The sequence below is a fragment of the Cryptomeria japonica genome, chromosome 2, assembly GCF_030272615.1.
Source record: "Cryptomeria japonica chromosome 2, Sugi_1.0, whole genome shotgun sequence".
In the NCBI taxonomy this organism is placed as follows: Eukaryota; Viridiplantae; Streptophyta; class Pinopsida; order Cupressales; family Cupressaceae; genus Cryptomeria; species Cryptomeria japonica.
In genome coordinates, this window is record NC_081406.1 from 324,152,802 (window position 1) to 324,172,522 (window position 19,721).

Consider the following 19,721-nt stretch of genomic DNA (forward strand, 5'->3'; position numbering starts at 1 on the left):
TATTGGCAAGAAATGGTTGATACCCTTACCATATGCGGGGCGAGGTTCAAAGCCCCTTCTGAGTCTGATTTGAGGGGACCCATTTTGACTCAATTGGTGAATGATGTGAAGAAGGAATTAGGTGAACAACACCAGATATGGAGCACTAAAGGTTGCACCATCATGACTGATGGTTGGACGGATAAGAGAAATAGAACTCTCCTTAATTTTCTTGTTTCTTCCGCAGATGATTGATTAATTTTAGTTTCATTTAGTCATTAATTTTTTATTTTTTATTTAATGATTTATTAAATGATCATTGATCTTGCTTTTTTTTTTATTTCAGGGGGCACTGTTTTCATCAAGTCCATTGATGCCTCCGCCCATTGCAAGAATGCCACCTACCTATGTGAGCAGATAGAGGAGGTGATTGATGAGGTGGGTGAGGAGAACATGGTACAGGTGGTGACCGACAATGCAGCAAATTATGTTGCTGCAGGTAAACTTTTGATTACAAACTAATTTTGTTTGCAAATTAATTACTATTTTGTAACTTCATTAATTACAATGCAACAAATTATGTTGTTGCAGGTAGACTATTGATGGAGAGGCACCCATCTATAGTTTGGACTCCATGTGCTGCCCATTGCATTGACCTCATGTTGGAGGATATTGGAAAACTCCCATGGGTCAAGAGATGTGTAGAAAGGGCAAGAAATGTGTGCAAATTTGTATATAATCGTTCATGGGTGTTGGCTCTTATGAGACAATACACAGAGCAGAAGGAGTTAGCTCGTCCAGGAATCACAAGATTTGCCACAAACTTCATCACATTGCAGTCCATGCTTCGCTGTAAGTCATCCTTGAGACGTATGATTGTTGGTGAGGAGTGGTCTTCCTCATCCTATGCTGCCACCCCTACAGGGAAAGATATGGCAGACTGCATTTTTGATGAGCGAGACTTTTGGGTCCCTTGTGATGAGATAGTGAAGGTAAATTTTTTATAAATTCTACAATTCAACTTTTTGTTTTATAACTTATTCATCATATTCTCTTATTTGCTAATTTTTCTAAATTACATAATATTTTCAATTTTGTAGTTTGTTAAGCCCTTGGTGGTTTTGTTGCGAGTTGCGGATGGAGAAAAGCTCGCAATCAGCTACATTTATGAGGGCATGGATAGGGCGAAGGAGGGCATCAAATTTGTCTATGAAGGAGATGAAAGCAAGTATGGTTCCATTTGGGAGATCATTGATAGGAGATGGCATCATCAACTTCATAGGCCCATCCATGCAGCAACCTATTATCTGAATCCGACATTCCATTTTATCCCTTCTTTCAAGGCTGATGTGGAGGTCCTTAATGGGCTATACTCGATCATGGAGAAGATGGCACCTGCTGGTTCTACACAAACAAAGCTTATTCGAAAGCTACAGTTGTTCTCAAATGCATCAGGGGAGACCTTCTCTCGTCCTATCACCAAAGAAAGTAGGACAACTATGATGCCAGGGAAAAATAAATTTTAAGGCTTAATTTTAGTTTTATTGTATATTGTTAAATGAGTTTATGAGTGAGACTGATTTTATTTATTTTTCTCATTTCAAACTCAAATAATTGGTGGAGCTTTTTTGGCCCAATGACACCAAATATTCAGAAGTTGACCATTTGCATCTTGAGCCAACCATGCAGTGCATCTGGTTGTGAGCGCAATTGGAGTATGTTTGAGCACATACACTCCAAGAGGCGCAATAGATTATCTGTGGAGAAGATGAATGATCTCGTCTTTGTTCACTACAACCTCCGCTTGAGAATGAGAAAGAATGCATTAGCTGACATCTCTCCTATCATTCTAGATGAGGTTGACCCTGATGCAGAGTGGGCCCACTTAGACAAATCCTGCGACTGTCTTTAGTGATAATGACACTGATTGGATCGACCAGGTAGATATAGAGGCTGAGGTTGTAGCCATGGCAGAGGAGGAGCGGAGAGCATGAGCAGAGACAGGAGATTCAGAGGCAGATACTGATAGTGACACAGATGTTCTTGATGTTGGTGAGCATGGCATGGTGTCATGGGGAGTGGCTATGGTTGTCGAATCATCCAGGACCTACCTTAGACGCCTTCGCAAGGGGCCAGGGCCAAAGGGTGCACGCTCTTCTGAGCCATACACTTGTAGTTGTATTTACCTTTGGTATTTGTGTGGAACATTTGATGATGACATGGATTTTTTATTCCACGAGTTTTGTAATATTGTATACATTTGACAATATTTATATATCTATGTTTGTTATTTCCTTCAGCTACAATTTGTGTTTATGCTTATGTGATTGATGTATGCTTGTATATGTAATCAAATGAGCCGAGTTTGATGATGTTATTGTGTCTTTAAGGTGTATTCAATAAAGGGTACATGAAACAAGTTTTAATTCTTTAAAAATCTCTAAATTTCTTGAGTTTTTCACTTTCCCAAGTCCAACCGAGTCTGACTCCAAGTCCCGAGTCCAAGTCTGAGTCGGCCTTGCCGAGTCTAAGTCCGAGTCCTGTTTCTTTGCTTCAAAATCACTGACCGCAAAAGATAAACTCCGGAGACTCCAGATTATGTTGAATCATGTGTGGGCATACTCTCCTTTCAAATTGCAAAACATAACTCAAAACTATGAAGGAACGCAAAACATAACAAGTTACCAAAGCAAGCTCATTGTCTAGGTTTACCTCATACACTTCCAGATCACTTCCACTGACACGAATAGATGCAAGATGATACAACAAATATACCTCAACTAATCCCACCATCATGGCTAGCCAGCATACTTCCGCAACTCAAAATGCTCTAATATGACATGGCAGTATTATGCATTCTTCATTCTTTTGGATGCCATTGCATCAATAACAAAATAACTAGCACATCTACGACACCTTTGACATCAAAGACAACACTCCTTTGACATCAATGACAACATATGTTCAACAGTTAGCACATTGACAGCCCATTGTGTCTTGAATTTTCCTCTACAAGCTACGGGTGGTATTGAAGTAGATCTTGCTTTTTTCATAATTAATACATTGGCCAAAGACAACAGCATAGTTGGTTAGACATTTTTCCAATTTCTAGCTTCAATAACAGAAGCAACATCAAAAGGGATGTGAGGGTGGAAGCAACTTTGATACCTTTAAGAGCTCCAAAATCAACCAGGTTTAAAATATTTTTTCCAAGAACCTCTGCAAGCATAATAAATAGAGAGTGGAAAAGTGGATCCCCTTGTTTGATACCTCTCCCAGCCCCAAAGAATCCCCTTAGAATTCTATTTACAAGAATAGAGTACTTGACAATGGTCACACACATATCAGGCTAATAGAATGTTCACAAAAACCTAATTTCCTCAAGACTCAAACAAGAAATCCCACTTAACTCCATCATATGCTTTTGAAATGTCAAGTTTGAGAGCCATACCAGGGAGGAGGCTTCTATCAATCGAATACAAGATTCCATGGGCAAAAATTGCAGCAACAAGAATTTGTCTCCCTGGGACAAAACCTTTTTGATTCACATTGATCATTTTTTCAAGCAAATGTTTGATCCTATTAACCAAAATTTTAGAGAAAATCTTGTAAACTGTACTGCATAAGCTGATAGGTCTGAAGTCCGACAATCTTATAGGATCTTGTATCTTGGGGACAAGAGCTATATAGGAGTTATTGAGCTTTTTCAGGATTTTACTAGTTATAAAGAAGTCATTGGCCGCCATGGTGATATAATAATCAACAGTGTCCCAAAAATCTTGAAAGAAGGCAAGAAAGAAACCATCAGGCCCCGAAGCCTTATTTTTTTTCGATCAGTAATGTCTTTTTTTATACTGGAGTTTCTAACCAGTGAGGGTCACATTGGGGGACCCCCTCCCCGTGGTTACATTGGCATTATGAAGTATTAACACCTCCAACTTTACTCCACATCACTTTAACTCCTTATATCTCCCCGCACCTTATCACTCCACAATAACACTCCTTATCACTCTGCAACCTTATGCCTCCCCTCCTTATCACTCCACAGCCATCCACCGATAGCACACGACCTCCACTCCTTATCTCTCCACATGGTTCGACCAGTACAACATCTGCAACGCACCTTCCTTGACAACGACTAGCTTAGCATACACCACCAGGAACGAGGACTCCATGGGGAAGCCAAGTCAGCACCAAGGATTTCGGGCATTAATGTCCCATTTTTTACTTCGTCTACCGCGCTTCGCTGACAATACCTCATTGATCAGACCAAGGCAAGGGTACTTGCAGGGGATCGAACATTGAACCTCCCTATCAACAAGGATCGCAACTTACCGTTGCACTACGAGGCTTGCCCCCACCCCAAAGCCTTATTAGCCCCCATAGAGAAGGTAGTAATTCAGACTCATCTTCAGAAATCAAAGAGAGGAGGAGGACATTATTCTCCAAGGACAGCTAGGGGGTAAGCAGTTTAACAATTGTTCTTCCACGGCAAAGTCACAAGCAAGAGTCTATTCAACATAAGCCCTGGAAAAATATTTAGAGGCGAGCTACCCAATTTGATCATCATTAGTAACATGTATGCCATTCTCATTGGTAAGGTACGAGATAGTCTTTCTTTTCCTGTGTTTGATAGCAAATTTGTGGAAGAAAGTCAAGTTCCTATCTCCTTCCTTCAGCCATTGAACCCTTGATTTTTGTTTCCAAAAAATTTCTTCTTGTTTTAGGATCTCCTTCCAATTAACCCTTAAGGAGTATTCAGCACAATGAGTTTCCTCAGAATTGTCCCCAAGGGCCATATTGAGCTGGATGTTGGCAAGATTAGAGGCCAAATCCTTCATTTTAACCAAAATGTTACCAAAACATAATTTATTTCATCCTTTTACTTTAATTTGATCAAGTTCAATTTTTGGGCAATTTTGAACATAGTTGTGCCTTGGATGGGGGTACCCCGCCATTTAACAATGCAATCTCTAAAATCAGGGTGGGTAGCCCACATGATTTCATAACAAAACAAGGAAGGCCCCCTACGGGGACTATCAGACTAGGAGAACAGCAAGGGATTGTGGTCCAAAACTGTCCTAGGCATGGCCACCAAGTTGGACTTACAACCAATATCCCAATTAAGGGAAACCATAAATCTCTCAAGTTTAACCTGTATGAGATTGTTACCTTTTCTGTTATTAGACCAAGTAAAGGGCTGCCCCTGAACATCAATGTCCATTAAACCAATTAAGTTGATGGAGTCCGCCAAATCAACCATGTTGTTTGTACAATCAATAAGTCCCCCAAGCTTTTCAAAAGGGAAGAGGGGAGTATTAAAGTCACCAGTGATCATTCAAAATGAGTCCTTATCAGCCAAAATCTATGAGAGATCATTCCCAATAGCTTTTCTAGCATTGTGAGTGTTAGGAGCATAGAGATTGACCAAGAACTAGAAACAAAGGGGACTAGTAAAATTGATTACCAAATTGTTAACAGAGAGGGAAAGAAGGGTTCACCATGGGCATCACTTACAAGAAATTTGGCCGAGGGCCAAATATAGCTAGCAATTGGCAAGAAAGTAGTTTGAGTCATTTTAACTTCTTGGATTAGGAGGATATCAACTTTATTCTCAAGGATGCAATTCTTTAAAGAGAACTGTTTTTGAGGGCTATTCAGGCCTCAGATATTCCATGAGAGGAATTTCATTTACAATTCTTGATAGAGGAGGACTCCAAGGTCTTCTGCCTTCCACTAGTAATTTCTTTTGCTATCTCCTTCTGTCATGTTTGTCATTGAGAGGGTCTTCCAACTTTAGAGTCAAGACCCACATCTATCTTCTTGTTTCTTGTTTTATTTTTTGGAATTGTCCACCCCTCATCATTGGTGGGAAGGCTAGAGTTAGCACAAGGGGATAGCAAAAGTTCTTTGCTTGGGGACTAAACCACAGAAGAAGAGGAACCAATGTTCTTCTATAAGTGGCCAACAAAAGGTGGGCTAGCAATTTCACCAACTTCCAAGTCACCCATAATGGGTGGGGGGAATGGATCTTGAACCAGAGTAGATATGGGGGTAGTGGCATCAGCCAACTTTTGAGAATCATAGGGTTGAACGTTTGTGACCAAAGGGGGAACAAGAACTAGAACTAGTTACAAAACTGGGGGGGCTCCATTAGCCAAAGTGGATTGAGGGGTTTGTTTAGCAAGAAAGCGGATGATGTTGAGAAGATCCTCTTTGAAGGGGTAGTCACCCACTCATTTGATTGCGGATGAAGAGGTTCTTTGTTGTTTAGGATTCTATTTTTTATGGGCCTTACAGTCAAAGATCAAATGACCAAATTAAGAGTGGTTCTGGCAATAAACTGGAGCATTTTCATACACAATAGGTTGGGTCCACTTTCCTAACTTTGACTGAAGAATGATAAAATTAGGAAGGGTTTTGTTAATGTCGATATTAACAAAAAAAAAGCAAATACTAATCTGGATTTAGCTTTAGTAACATTGTCAATGGAGACAAAGTGCCCAAGGGAGTTGCCAACCCATTTGAAGATTTCATCATCCCAAAACTCTAATGGGAGACGTGGCAAACGAATCCAAATAGGAGACATCTTGTTAAGGTCAGTAGCAGGATCAAACCCGACTTCCAGCGGCAAAGAGACAGGTTGTGTTTACCATAGGTCCAAGGTCCAGAGGTCTAGATAGTGATAAGATCTTCAAAGGTAAATCTGAAAAGAAAAAGGGCCACCCACTATAGCACAAGTGGAGACACTGTAATGTCCCTGTTGATGTTGTAGTGACAGAAGATATCTTTCTCCTAACTACTATCACAGTCCTTAATAACAGTTATTTATTTATGATCGCTGCCCTATATCAGCAACTTCATCTTTTCTCTAACTATTATGTTTTTGTTAGTAGCTCTTTGTTTAACTAATCGCTGTCTTACTAAAAACATTTTCCATCATATCTTAACCAGTTGTTAAGTCTATGCGATTATGTTTATCGGTTGTTAAGAGAATCGCAACCTTCAGGTTATGGTCGTGTTCCTTCCAAATTGAAAGTCGTGTCATTTCATTGACTATGACTTATATATATATTATTGATCGGGATTATTAATGGCTAGATAGAGTTTGCATATATGATAATCAAGTGCATAATAGAGAGCAGTGCGGGTAACATACAGCAGTGAGTATAACATATATTGGGGCAGATATATATATATGTGTGTGTGTGCGTGTGTGTGTGTGTGTGTGTGCGTGTGTGCGTGTAGACCTCTGGGTGTTTATGCTACGTGAAGATCGGTGTGATTATATATTGCGATCTGGGTGATTAATGTGCCAGGCATGATCAGATAAAGATTGTGATAGAGTTATATAGGCTGTATATATATCTATCCTGCGATTATATATATATATATATAGATAGATAGATAGATATATATTCTGAGTACAATATATATGCTGAGATATACATATTGTGAGGACAAGAATAAATAATCAGTTTATTTATGATAAAAGAGTAATATCAGAGAAATTACTCTGTTTCTCTACAGTTGTTAATTCTGATACATAAAAATTAACATGGTTTCAGAGCAGGTTTAACCAAAATCTTGATCAGAATTGTTTAAACAACAGAGAATTCATCTACGCTTCTCATCTAAGCGAGTTTTATCCAAGTCTCAAAGATGGTGAACGGTGTCAAGGTAGAAGATAGGCTTGATGGAACCTCAAACTTCAACTCTTGGAAACCCAAAGTACTCATTGTGTTAGAGGAGAATGATCTTCTTGATTTCATGGAAAATGATATGCCTGAGCCTTTCGATGATACTGAGAAAATCTAATGGAAGAAAAATGGCACAAAGGCTAGAGAGATCATGATAGAATCTATGATGAATCACCTAGTACCGATCATCTCTAATTTGAAGTCAGCTAAAGAAATGTTTGATATTCTAAAAGGCATGTATGAGATCAACAACACCAGCAGAGCCCTTGCTTTGAGACAACAACTTCACCATGTTAAAATGGATAAAGAAGATTCAGTCATCTCATTCTTTATGAAGATTGCTGATTTGAGAGATCGGTTGAGCACTATTGGGGACATAATTGCAAACAGAAATCTTGTTATGTTGGCACTAAATGGTTTTCCTCAATCTTGGGAGCCCTTCATCCAAAGCATCAATGGGAGATCTAAGTTGCCCAAGTTTGATCTATTGATTGTAATTAGGGAAATGGCGGATTCCAATTGCCTTGGGCAATATTGGAATCCGCCCAAGGGGGCCAGCCCCTTTCTCCAACGTCTAGGGTTGGGCCCTATACCTCACGGCACTCCATTAAACCCCGCGCCACATACAAGGTAGCGTGCTCCCACAAATAGGGCCAACCCTATCCTAACACGGCATTTCGATAAAAGGGAAATATTAATAATTAAAACCACCAATTAAGTTAAAAGCCGACTCAATTAGTCTCTTGCACTCCATATAAATAAATGGCATCTTCACTCCATTAGAAAAACAACACATGCATCCTTATACGAAACATATATCTGCTGATAATGCGAAATTCATATATGCCAAATGAAGCGAAGTACACATCTGATTAATGCGAAGATTGGTGAAGGAACTTATGTGAATCATCCCTGCCATTTGAAGAAGCAAACATCAAGTTCATACTATCACAAAGGAGGCCAAGCTGTTCCAGAATTAAAGTGCTAGGGTTACGGATCAGTTTCAAGCATAAATGCAGACCTAAGATACATCAAGAGTGCAGATCTAGGGCTTGAGTCTGAGTGTTGGTTGGTGTGTCTAAGGGGCAGATAAAAGTGCAGACCTATTGTTGATTCCATCAGCCCTAAGTGCAAACACTTCAGACATCTTCAAGAACTTGAGATAAGTGTTGCAACTGTTATATGAATATAATCCATAATCAAATCTAAGGATCTTTTCTGGCTGGGTTTTTCCTCCTAGGAGGTTTTCCCAGGGTAATTGTGTTTTGTTCTTATTTGTTCATTTCTATGCTATGCCTAGATCTAGAAATCTCTAAAATTTAACAACAAACAAATTAATTAGAAACTAAATTCTGATTTCTAAGATTTTACATTAATCTGAAAGTATAAAATCAACATGGTATCAGAGCTAGGTTCGTACTAACCAGTGATCAGATTTAATCATGTAATTTTAGTCTCTTGTTCCTTCCTTCTTTGGTGACAGGTTAGTAAATATAAGGATCTCTCAATAAGACGACTTTGATGACAATGAAAACATTAAATGTTAAATGAACGAGTCTTTTATTTAGTCCTTGTTAAACCAAATATTATAAGAGGATTCTTGGTTAATTAAGGTTATTGTTAAGGGCTTATTATTTCGTTTGGGCTGCATACTTATGTAGTGGTTAAGATCTGATTTAAATAAGAGTTGCAGATTTGATTGTGAAAGGTTGTGTCCCTTTCAAAGGGCAGAAATAATGAAGAGTTGCACACTTTCAAATGGTGCTAATGGTGAAAGGGTGTGTCTCTTGCCAAAGAGCATACATGATGAGGAGGTGTGACCTCTCCCTCATATTGAGAGACATAAAGGAAAGGAATCAAGGCATCCAGTGATATCACCACGGATCGGATCAGGTCAGAACTGTTATTAAGTTACAGGCAGTAACATCTTTGTTCTAGGTGGTATGCATGGGGATGTGCTTAATATGGATGCTTAATATATGATACCTGATAATGTTCTTATGCAGAATTTAATATTAATATGGACTGCAATATGTATGACAGATATACTTAATTTCATAATACATGACAAGTTAGTATACTTATAGCCTAATGCTTGTTACTACTATCAGTATTTAAGAAAGTTGGGAATGGAGTTGTTTTCAAAGAGGGGCAGTCTAAATCCAATCAATAGGATGATTCCCAAGATAAGGTAAGGGCTTGGAACCATAAACCTTGAGGAAGCCTATTGTATTTTGGTCTCTAAACGCTTTGGTAACATAGTCATCCCCTTCTTCCTTAGAACTGAAGTGGTAACGTAGGTTGACACTTGCATTAAGAATTATGGATGATAAACTAATTGAACTATGGAATATCACAAATTTGATTCATGTTAAGATAGATTTTGTTTTCTAATCAATTTAGTTGAAGTCATAAGTATTTTGAAATAGATTAATTATGGTTAAAACAGGCCTAAGCCTAGTAAGGGAAATTTTGTGTACGTGCCTAATCAATTAAATACTAAAATTAAATATGGAATGTATGCCCACATTAAATATCTAGTGCTTAATTGTTCCAATGAGTGAGATCAAAACAAAGAAGAAAAGTTGAACTTCATATATTTGTAAAGACATTGTGAACTTGAATATTTCCTCTCTGTTTTGAACTTCGTTTAATTTGTGTATGTCTTTATCTATGTGCGTAAGGGAAAATAAGCCAGCTACATAAGTATCGCTGCTACTTGAGTAAATGAAGTATTCATTAAATAAATGTCATAAATAAGTGAGCTAGGAATTTATTCTTCACAATGTTTGATCCGAAGATTAATTCCTTTGATGTATTTGCTGTTGGATGTCTAGGGGTTTGATCTGAAATCCTTTATCAGAATTATTTTGATTATATATACTGCAGCTTACTAATTGCTATTGATTCATGGAAGTATAGGCTCTCACTATCATTGCTTGGTTAGTATCTTCATTGGTAAGTATACTTCACTCTCCTTGTAAACATTCTAGTAGTACTTCCTCACCTATGATCTGATTGAGTTTTGACTATCAATTGAATGATTCTATAATAGTTACATAAAACTGACTCTTTAGTTGAGTATTTGCTATCATGAAGTGTGAAATTAATAATATACACTATATCCTCAATTGCTGAATTAGAATTATTCTAGTTGATAACTATCGTACTTTTGTGAGCTAATTGTAGACTCTATTAGGTCATACTAATGGTTGTATGCATGTACTCTCAAATCTGTGGAAACCCTGGTGAGGCAGAAAATGATCATGACTTAAACCTTGTGAGTTTCTTTATGAAAATTAGATTTTTGTTATAACCTGTATGGTGATGTACAAGTTTTCAAAGTTGTGTGTTACTGGCTGGCTCCTTTAATTTGTGTCACATAAGTATTGTCTCAACATTCTATGTATCAATGGTTATATTGTTAAAAGGATGCATCTAACTTATCATGAATGTTGTGATCCTCACCCAAGGTCATTTTTATATAACCTCATATAATAGGTGATGTATGTCGAGGGCCAAGGCCATACTGACATCTGAAATCCATAAGCTTGGATTAATGTGGCTTCAAAGGGAGCTTTGAAATAAGGCATAAGGATCTTCACACTCAATTAGAAGAAGTTGAGGATATGTCCTGATCATAATTGCTCCATGGGTCCAACTCATAAAAGGTGAAGTTGGCATTTCTCATCCTTGTTTATGAATACTTATGATCTATGATGCCTGGCTATCAGTGTGATATTGAGGATTAAGAGGGAGCTCTATGATCTTAAATAAAACTCTTGGTATGAAAGAGTACTTGATAAGCCTAGGGTTTTGTAAAGACTCTAACCTATTCCTCAAAGTACTTGAAATGCTAATTCTGATTCCTTATGTGGATGACCTAACTCTGACTGATAAAGATAGTCTCATGATTTAATATAAGAAAGAATTAGCTTAGAATTGAGATGGAAGATCTAAACCTAAAATGCATTACTTCTAGGTTAGAATTATGGCAAGGATCTAATGAAATTATTCCAAGTCAAGTTTTCTATTGTTATGTTAGAACTATGGATTGTAAGCTTATATGGAAACTAACTTGAAGAAGTTGAGTATGTCTGCAGCCAACTATGATCTTGCAGATTCATCTGAATAGAGGCAGGTTGATTGGTGAGTGCTTCAGCTAATCAAAAGCTAAGCATATTGTTGCAGCCAAGCATATTGTTGCAGCCAAGCATATTTTGATATTTGCAAGACACAATTGATTATGGGTTGAAGCTACTTAGGTTCAGATTGGTCAAAAAGTGTTACGGACAAGGAAAACACTTCAAGCATTCACCCGCTGCGATCTCTTGGACCTACAGGGACAGTCCTCAATTGCATTGAGTATTGCTGAAGCTAAATAAATTGTTGCAAGTGTTGCATCAAGAGAAGCAATGTGGTTTCTCAAATTTCTTGTTATGCTGTTTTGATTTATTATCGGGGTTCTATAGAGATACCAGACAATTCAGTGTTTTATGGCAGGACAATCCTGTGTTGCAGATCTTCTCACCAAGTCTCTTGAAGCTTGAGTACTTCAAAAGATAGACTTGGAGTTGTGGAGAACACCGCCTTGGTTGAGAGGGAGTCTCAACCTCAGTGATACATTGTGTTGTATCAACCACCCTCTACGGGCAATGTAAGGTGGTAGTGTAATATTCTCGGGGAGAAGAGTAATTGTTACCATCCTCTGCGGGCAATGTAAGATGGTAGAAAAGATTGTCTCCACCCTCTGTGGGCAATGTAAGGTGGATCCAGTCTATGCTTGTGTGCGAGCTGGAAGACTGTTATGTAGTTCCATTCTATGCTTGTGTGCAAGATGGAAGACTACAATATTCTGATTATGGTTATTCCATTCCTTGCTTGTGTGCAAGATGGAGGATTATGTTTATTAGATTCCATTCTATGCTTGTGTGCAAGATGGAGGACTATGTTTTCATTTTATGCTTATGGAGAACCATGATTATGTAACTCCACTCTATGCTTGGGTGCAAGATGGAAGATTATGATGTCACATTCTTCTTTGGGAGAAGACTGAGGTAAAGAAAATGAATGATGGATATGAGTGATCGATGGCATGGAATGACTCCATGATGTGCATGAGTAATTGTGTATATATTCATGAATTGCAAGTGTGCATGTTAAAGTTTTTCACCCTCCACAGGCAGTACAAGATGGATACTATGGGCTACTATTTGTGGCTACTTGTTGTGATCCTCCCTCAGGAGTATTTGAAGTTGACAGCTAAGTTCGGATTACAATTTAAACATTGTATGCATTACTTAGGGTTGGGCCCTAATCTTGTAACCTGGTTGTAAGATTATCTTTCTCCCTAATTAAGAGGGAGTGTTGATTGTAATTAGGGAAATGGCGGATTCCAATTGCCTTGGGCAATATTGGAATCCGCCCAAGGGGGCCAGCCCCTTTCTCCAACGTGTAGGGCTGGGCCCTATACCTCACGGCACTCCATTAAACCCCATGCTACATAATAAAACCCCACGCCACATACAAGGTAGCGTGCTCCCACAAATAGGGCCAACCCTATCCTAACATGGCATTTCGATAAAAGGGAAATATTAATAATTAAAACCACCAATTAAGTTAAAAGCCGACTCAATTAGTCTCTTGCACTCCATATAAATAAATGGCATCTTCACTCCATTAGAAAAACAACACATGCATCCTTATGTGAAATATATATCTGCTGATAATGTGAAATTCATATATGCCAAATGAAGCGAAGTACACATCTGATTAATGCAAAGATTGGTGAAGGAACTTATGTGAATCATCCCTGCCATTTGAAGAAGCAAACATCAAGTTCATACTGTCACAAAGGAGGCCAAGTTGTTCCAGAATTAAAGTGCTAGGGTTACGGATCAGTTTCAAGCATAAATGCAGACCTAAGATACATCAAGAGTGCAGATATAGGGCTTGAGTCTGAGTGTTGGTTGGTGTGTCTAAGGGGCAGATAAAAGTGCAGACATGTTGTTGATTCCATCAGCCCTAAGTGTAAACACTTCAGACATCTTCAAGAACTTGAGATAATTGTTGTAACTGTTATATGAATATAATCCATAATCAGATCTGAGGATCTTTTTTGGCTGGGTTTTTCCTCCTAGGAAGTTTTCCCAAGGTAATTGTGTTTTGTTCTTATTTGTTCATTTCTATGCTATGCCTAGATCTAGAAATCTCTAAAATTTAACAACAAACAAATTAATTAGAAACTAAATTCTGATTTCTAAGATTTTGCATTAATCTGAAAGTATAAAATCAACATGATCATCCTCGAGCTGATTGTATTCAAGAAGAGTCCAAGTTGGCAACAAGAGGAGTTGGGTGAAACCATCATGATGTAGAAAATCAAGTTCTTGCTACACATACTTCTAGAGAAAGAGGTAAAAGAAGAAAAAGGAATAGAGACAGAGAATCACATTTTGCCCCAGATCCAAAGAAGAAGGATTTCTCTCACATTTAGTGTTTCAAGTGTGACAAGTATGGTCACTTTGCTCGAGATTGCAAATTAAGACCTACACAACTTGCTTCTACTGCGGAAATTGTCATGGGGAAATCTCAGAAGGAGCCAAGCTCTAAAGTTGATTCAAAAGGTTTCTTATTCTAAAATCGATCAGGTTCTTCGAAGAAGAGGAATTAACATTCAGAGGGAGTCTAACAAACCAACAGAGGCAGCTTTGGACGAGAAGGTTGATACTAGTACTTGAAGCCCTTGCTGAGAGGGAGGCTAAGCATCAGTAATTTGTGTTATCTGTTATTAAAGCATTTTTTCTTTGCAACGGAGAAATTTGAGGTGAAAGCCCTTGTTAATGCATTTTTCTTTGAGACGGAGAAATTTGAGGTGAAAGCCCTTGTTAATGCATTTTTCTCTGAGACGAAGAAATTTAAGGTGAATGCCCTTGTTAATGCATCTTTCTCTAAGACGGAGAAATTTGAGGTGAAAGCCCTTGTCCATCTCGAAGACTGAGATGTGGTTCTTTCCACCCTCTCGGAGTAGCCATGGTGGATGTCATGTTGAGTGACTCCATGACAACATCACGTTGAGAGATTCCGTGATGATTCTCTTGTGCTTGTGTTTATCCACCCTCTGGGAGTAGCTATGGTGGACGTCATGTTGAGAGACTCGATGACGACATCACGTTGAGTGACTCCGTGATAGGCATTTGTGCACTTGTTCCCTTCCACACATGGGAGTAGCCATGATGGACATCACGTTGAGTGACTCCATGATGAACTCTTTTCCACAAATGGGAGTAGCCATTGTGGATGTCATGTTGAGAGACTCCATGACAAGTATGTATATGGAAAGATACCTCCCTAGCTAAGAGGGAGTGTTGATGTTGTAGCGACAGGAGATATCTTTCTCGTAACTGTCGCAGTCCTATTTAACAGTTATTTATTTATGATCGCTGCCCTATATCAGCGACTTCATCTTTTCTTTATCTATTATGTTTCTGTTAATAGCTCTTTGTTTAACTAATTGCTGTCTTACTAAAAACATTTTCCCTCATATCTTAACCAGTTGTTAAGTCTATGCGATAATGTTTATGGGTTGTTAAGAGAATCGCAACCTTCAGGTTATGGTCATGTTCCTTCCAAATTGAAAGTCGTGTCATTTCATTGACAATGACTTATATTTATATACCCTTGATCAGGATTATTAATGGCTAGATAGAGGGTGTGTATATGATAATCAAGTGCATAATAGAGAGCAGTGCGGGTAACATACAGCAGTGAGTATAACATTTATTGGGGCAGATATATATATATAACTGTGCGTGTAGACCTCTGCGTGTTTATGCTACATGAAGATCAGTGTGATTATATATTGCAATCTGGGTGATTAATGTGCCAGGCATGATCAGATAAAGATTGCGATAGCATTATATAAGCTGTATATATATATATATATATATATATATATATTCTGAGTACAATATATATGCTGAGATATACATATTGTGAGGACAAGAATAAATAATCAGTTTATTTATAATAAAAGGTAATATCAGAGAGATTACTGTGTTTCTCTGCAGTTGTTAATTCTGATACATAAAAATTAACAGTCCCCTATTGGGGTATACCTGATTTTTCCCCAAAAGTTACAATTCCAACAATACAATTTGTTTACAAATAGTATTCTATAACTAAATCATATAATAGCTATTGAACTTATAAGTAATTAACATTAATGAACTGATAAACAACATCACCTATTTGGATCCATTTTATAGTTTCACTTCCAACAACCAACCATATTAGGGATTGGAGGGGAAAGCATGCTAGGACACTCAAAGACTGTTTACCATAACTAAGCCCAAGGGCGTAGAACATCTAATCAAGACAATTCAACCCCTTGGTCCACAAGTGGTAAGACCTCAAGTCCATCCAACTTGGGGTGGTCTACTTACATTGTGGGAACTGGTCTACTGCCACTCCCTAACATGTTTCCTTACTAATCTCATATGTGATTGCTTGTAGGATGATAAATTGATTAATTTATGAACTCTAAGAATTTAGATAGATTGATAATTCAAATTAATAAATAAAGTACAGCAGTCAAATGTAATGAACATCAATATAAAGTAGTCATATTGTTCATATATTGTTTGGACATTGGTGCATACATCTGTGTATTCTTCTATCTCCCTACCAATTATCCTCCCCGATTCTATTTTTCCCTAGCCAAGCATGGGCAAAAATTGTTTTCAAAACAATCTCTCTGTCTTAGGTTGCATATCACTCCAAAGAAAACACATACCCCTTACCAAATCAACCTTTCTTGTTCAAATGAATAAAAATTTCAACAAGGACAGACTTCTAAGCTCTAGCATATGTTCTAGCATGAGTCAATATCAATGCCTAAAGAGAACTTCAGTATTAAGTTGGGTTTAGAAAGTAACAGCAAATGCTAAAAGAGTACATTCGTATGAGCCTATATAATATGTAAGGAGGGAGTAAAGAGTAAATAAATTACCAGGCGAATCCACCAATACACAAATGTTGATAGCTTGACTCCCTTAGTGTAATCGAACTTTCTTAGGCCACGGACAAGTCCAATCACACCTTCCTGAAAAATAAGATACGGAGATAGAATGTGTAAATTATTTATTCCCAAAATAAAGTTGTTAGCAATGGCTTTTGGAATTCACTATATTCATTTTGAAATCCTTTTTACATGGTTGAAAGTCAGTACCTGAGTCAATTCTTTGATATCAATACCCATGTTTTTGTACTTGTTTGCAACTGAAATCACCAGAGGGGTGTTAACCCTAACCAATTTATCTATTGCTCTCGCTGATTCAAAGAGACTTGCATTGAGCTCTTTTGGAGAGAGATTCGTATAAGCAGCCCATTGTATATATGAGGGTTCATATCCTAATTTTTCCTGCAACCTGGAAATAATCAGAACTTAACACAATCAACAATCCTTCACAGACTCCAATAAAAAATAATAATAATAAATAATCCTTCACAGGGATTGTATTTAAACATTTCTTTGTATTGTCTCTGTGCTTTTGCCCATAACTTATCAGGAAGATTTATGAACATTTCTACTGAAAGGAAATCTAGTAAATGTTATATAACGTCCTAGATTCTTGTTTTCAGTTTGGTAAATCAAAGCAATGACATTTCTAATTATGAAAAATTATAATCAAAACCAATTAACCTTCTATATTATGGGATATGCAACCACTCCAAGCTGGAAGGTATCTGATACCAAAATAAACAAGGATGTAGATGTGAAACTGACAAATTTATCTATTTTCTGTTTAAAAATGAGGCTTACACTTTTAGATGTAGACAATATGCATCATGAAGGAAATTAGAATGCACACTTAGAAGGTGTTGAATGGTTTAGGAACCTAGGCATATTCTTGCTTCTATAAAAATATTTTGACAGACATTCGTCACAAGCAGAATAGAATACTCTGACAAAGAGAATCAAAGGCTCAAAAGCAACACTGCATTCTTGAAAGATTCAATTTGCAGGATAAATGATTGAGATGGAAATTCAACAATGGCCTAGAATCAGTTCTTCCCTACATATCATTGATTTTGAGTCTTGGCATCATGTTTTGAGCTTATGAGTGCAGAACAATGTTATTATGATATTGAAAATGTAAATTAAACATTAAAAATCTGCACCTCTTTTTGCAGTCCTCCAATAGAACTCCAACTCTGATTTTCTTGGCGAAGTAAATGACCTGTTCATGACTAAGCAATCCTTGATTATGACCGTCATTCACATATTCTGACATGCAATGTTGCAAACCATGTGCTTCAACACAGGCAGATTGCCTCAATCTATTTGGCACTGGATACATCTTTCTATCTCCATATTTCTGTCTAGACATACTGAGTCGGCGGCGTCGAGCAGAAGGGTTCCCGGAACGAATAACTTGAAAGGCTTCAAGAGAGTTTCCAGGACTTATTCCAGCTATTTCAGCAGTGCATTGAGGATTTTCCACCTTACATGGTGCTTGCACTGTTTGTAATGCATTATAAACCTTAGGCCTTTGGGCACGGATGGTATTTTTTTGAACCATGATGCTAATCTTTGAATTTGGATCAATTAAACTGGATAAACACATGGCTGTAGTGGCTGTCATTGGTCGTTCCTCGCCTTTTGTTTCACTCCTCGTAGCAAATGCATAATATAAGCTGCGAATCATGAGTTTCACTTTCAAACTCCCCAGTTCAAAAAAAAATCCTTTCGTATAGCAATGCAATTTATCGTTTGCAGGGTAATCTTTAAAAATTGAATCATAAAGCTGAAATAAACAGAAATTCTTACGGAGACGGAGATGGGGTGCACGGTTAAATCCAATTTTATTTCAAGAATCAACAAAAAACTAATACAATTTTGTAATTCACCGAAATTGGACTTCCTCCGGTGAAACTCAGAGACATGACAAAATCAAATTGGACATTTGAATATAAACAGACTAAATATTCAAAATTTGAAGAAGAAAGAAACCATTTTACCCATCATAGCTAAACATCTCCAGAAACCAAGTTCAGTTCCTGATTGATTCCAATAACGTAAGAGAGTAATTAATGGAGTTAACATTTAGTGGGCTTACCTGCCATCAATGTAATCGATTTTACAGCATGAAAAGCTAGCCAAATTGAGGGGGTGCGAAACGCGTTTGAATGTTAATCACTGAGAATCATGTGCGATGATGGCATGAATGAGACAAAATTCAAGCCAAATTGGGGTAGCAGCGTAACCAATTCTGGCATGCTGATGAGCATAGTAGGCAACCAACACGTATATCAAATTTGTGCACCGCATTCACATACACTGGCGAAAAGGCGGCAATTCTTAAAGCTCCATTGCGCATCGTTGACGTCTCCGTCTAATCTGTTTTACATCTTTGGAGGAGTGTGTTAGGTGAACCTCTCTTACCTCCCCTCGAACGGCCATCACCACCCTCTTTATGACATTAATTGGATTTCCTTAATGTGCTGCATATAAGATAATAATATTGATGGACAATGTGAATGACTTATTTAGGTAGGCATGGTCCTCATAAAATGGTAGGGTCGATATTAAAAGGAGTTTGAAAAATGTGTTAATGTTGTGTTCTTTGGTCTCTGAACATCATTAAAATTATTTCATTCATTCGTTCATTCATTCATTTACATTGAGTTTTAGAGGGTATTTTGGCAAATATTTTGTTACAAGTTTATTGCAAGGTGGAAGATTGGATCCGTTGTTCTCCCACAAACAAGGGTACTTGAAAATATGATAATGTTGTGTGTGTTGGTCTTTTATATTTCTTGATCTTACAAATGACATCAAAATCCCTTCATTCAAATTAGAAAAATGGTAGGAAAGATCCTTTGAAACTAAAAGAAAAGTAGTGTCCTAGCCCAACTCGTTTGGGTTGAGAAGCTTGGTATCTTGGGATTTGGTAAAAGTTCTTCAATTGACTCTTAACATAGATTATAGGATAGCAAAGAGATTGAGAGAAGAATTTATTGATATCAAAGGAAGGAATA

The 19,721-nt window shown here is 37.6% G+C and overlaps 1 protein-coding gene across 3 annotated transcripts in view; it reads right to left on the reverse strand.

Annotated features, from left to right (window-relative positions):
- The window catches only part of LOC131027203 (RNA polymerase sigma factor sigA), a 66,716-nt gene extending 47,607 nt beyond the window's left edge, over positions 1-19,109 (reverse strand). For 2 of the 3 annotated variants that reach the window (XM_057957204.2, XM_057957203.2), the window contains exons 1-4: positions 18,702-18,806; positions 17,862-18,377; positions 16,909-17,107; positions 16,690-16,782 (exon numbers count right to left, since the gene is read on the reverse strand). In XM_057957204.2, coding sequence (XP_057813187.2) covers positions 16,690-16,782; positions 16,909-17,107; positions 17,862-18,377; positions 18,702-18,718 — 825 coding nt within the window. In that variant the 5' untranslated portion in view covers positions 18,719-18,806. Of the gene's footprint in view, positions 1-16,689; positions 16,783-16,908; positions 17,108-17,861; positions 18,378-18,701 lie in introns of all 3 variants that reach the window. The other variant, XM_057957205.2, reaches the window with a different exon arrangement.
- Positions 19,110-19,721: the final 612 nt, after the last annotated feature.